Source organism: Galeopterus variegatus, unplaced genomic scaffold (assembly GCF_000696425.1).
Source record: "Galeopterus variegatus unplaced genomic scaffold, G_variegatus-3.0.2 Scaffold3021, whole genome shotgun sequence".
Lineage (NCBI taxonomy): Eukaryota > Metazoa > Chordata > Mammalia > Dermoptera > Cynocephalidae > Galeopterus > Galeopterus variegatus.
This window is the reverse complement of record NW_007729132.1, coordinates 52,163-53,890: the sequence shown is the minus strand read 5'-3', so window position 1 is coordinate 53,890 and position 1,728 is coordinate 52,163. Positions and strand designations below refer to the sequence as shown.

The window sequence follows — 1,728 nt, the reverse complement described above, 5'->3', positions numbered from 1 at the left end:
AACAGTTCAGGGACCAGCATGTTGAGGAGCACTGTTCTAGAATCCAGACCAACGTGAGCTCTAGGAATAGCTCAGTGACTCTGAAAAAGTACTTAGTTTCTCTGGCCCTCAGCTTCATCTTTAAAACTGGGATGCTGGAAGTAGATCTGCCTCCTTCTTCTACCAATTTTGTGATTCTAGCATATTAAGTATGTTGAATTTGGGGACCAGTCCACAATAATTCCCCTTTATTCTTTCTTCCAAGGCTCAAAAAGTCAAAAGTTAGATTTGGACTAATGACCAAAGTTAAATATTTACTATAAAATTAGTTACTCTGATTCATTATATTCAACAACCAGGAATACAAAAGGTTCCAGTAGCTAAATGCTTAACATAGTCCAACATCCTTACCTGTGCCATCTTTCTTCCGTAAAAAAGATTTTCCATAACAAGGAGATCTAACTTCTTCTCAGTGTTGTTCTGAGAGTTCTTATAACCAATTCTGTAAACTCCAAGAATTTTGGCCAATGCAGTGGGCCTCTAACCAAGAAAAGATCAAAGTAAACTCTTATCAAAAAGGATTATTTGTAATCTGGATTATCCACATGATATCCAAACATTTTCTATTAATATGACCAGCCAGAGGACCTTGAAAGAAACTCAAGAGTCTCAGAAATGAGCAAAACCAATAAAAACATTAGGTCCTTAACACTCTCCCAAGGGGTAAAGCTCCACAGTTGCTCAAATTCAGAAACTTCATAATAACATGTAATTTCCCTCAATAACATGCAATAAACCATAACTAAAGAAAAAAAAAATCTATGTAACTCCTTCATAATCTTATGGGGGTGGGGAGCAGTTGTCACTGCTAAATGACAAGTGGGCAAACCAGGCCAATGACATCCTTTCTTTCTAGCTAAGGGAGGCATCTCCTCATTTCTCAACACACATTTCAAATTTCCGTCTCAGCAAAATTACAAATTACTAAATGTATACCTAATTTCATCCGGTCTTAATGGTATACTAATTAAAAGCAACTTGCTCAAAATCACTTGGTTCCTCAACTGGCAAAGGTAGAAAGAATATACAGTTTGAAATCCCTGTGTTCTATCACACCTCAGTAGTATTACAGGGATCTAGTCATGTCCTGTTCATATCTTCCTACGGAGAAAACTGCCATTAGGACTAACCCCCAAGATGTAAAAAAGCCCAGTAAACTCTGATTATAGACCAAGGTTTGGGATTTCTACCTTTTGTTGAACAGCATTTGTAATATAATTGAAGTAGTGTGGTGCAAAGTCAAGGAAAGACTGAACTTCCAGACGTGGCATTTGCTTTAAAATGAATCTATCATCTAAAAGGCAGAAATTACACGTGTTAATTCAATCACAATATGTACAATTATCTATAATAAATCATTCCAAAGACCCCAAATGATTTGCTTGTTTTATGTTTTTAAGGGATATTTTCCAATATCACAATAAAAATTTTGATCAAGACAATTCTCAATTGAAAAGCTAGAAGGGATCCTGAGGATTTTTATAATCAAGAACCCTCTACTTTTAACAGTATCACACCTAAATTCATTGCTAGATGATCTACTTTTTAGAATAACATTTTATGAACTTCTTTGTTAACAATCCAGTAAGTCACTTATAAAAAGTTCTTATCAAACAACATCCCTCCTGCTGCATTTTCTCAAATACTTTTCCTTTCAGTAGGTATAGAGAATAGGATGTGAAGTACAAA

General features: G+C 35.3%; 1 protein-coding gene across 1 annotated transcript in view; it reads right to left on the bottom strand.

The window, feature by feature from the left end:
* The window catches only part of LOC103599593 (1-phosphatidylinositol 3-phosphate 5-kinase-like), a gene marked incomplete at its 5' end in the record, with an annotated part of 59,192 nt that overhangs the window by 6,090 nt on the left and 51,374 nt on the right, over positions 1–1,728 (bottom strand). The window contains 2 exon segments of the mRNA XM_008583744.1: positions 391–519; positions 1,230–1,333. Of these exon segments, the coding sequence (XP_008581966.1) occupies positions 391–519; positions 1,230–1,333 (233 nt within the window).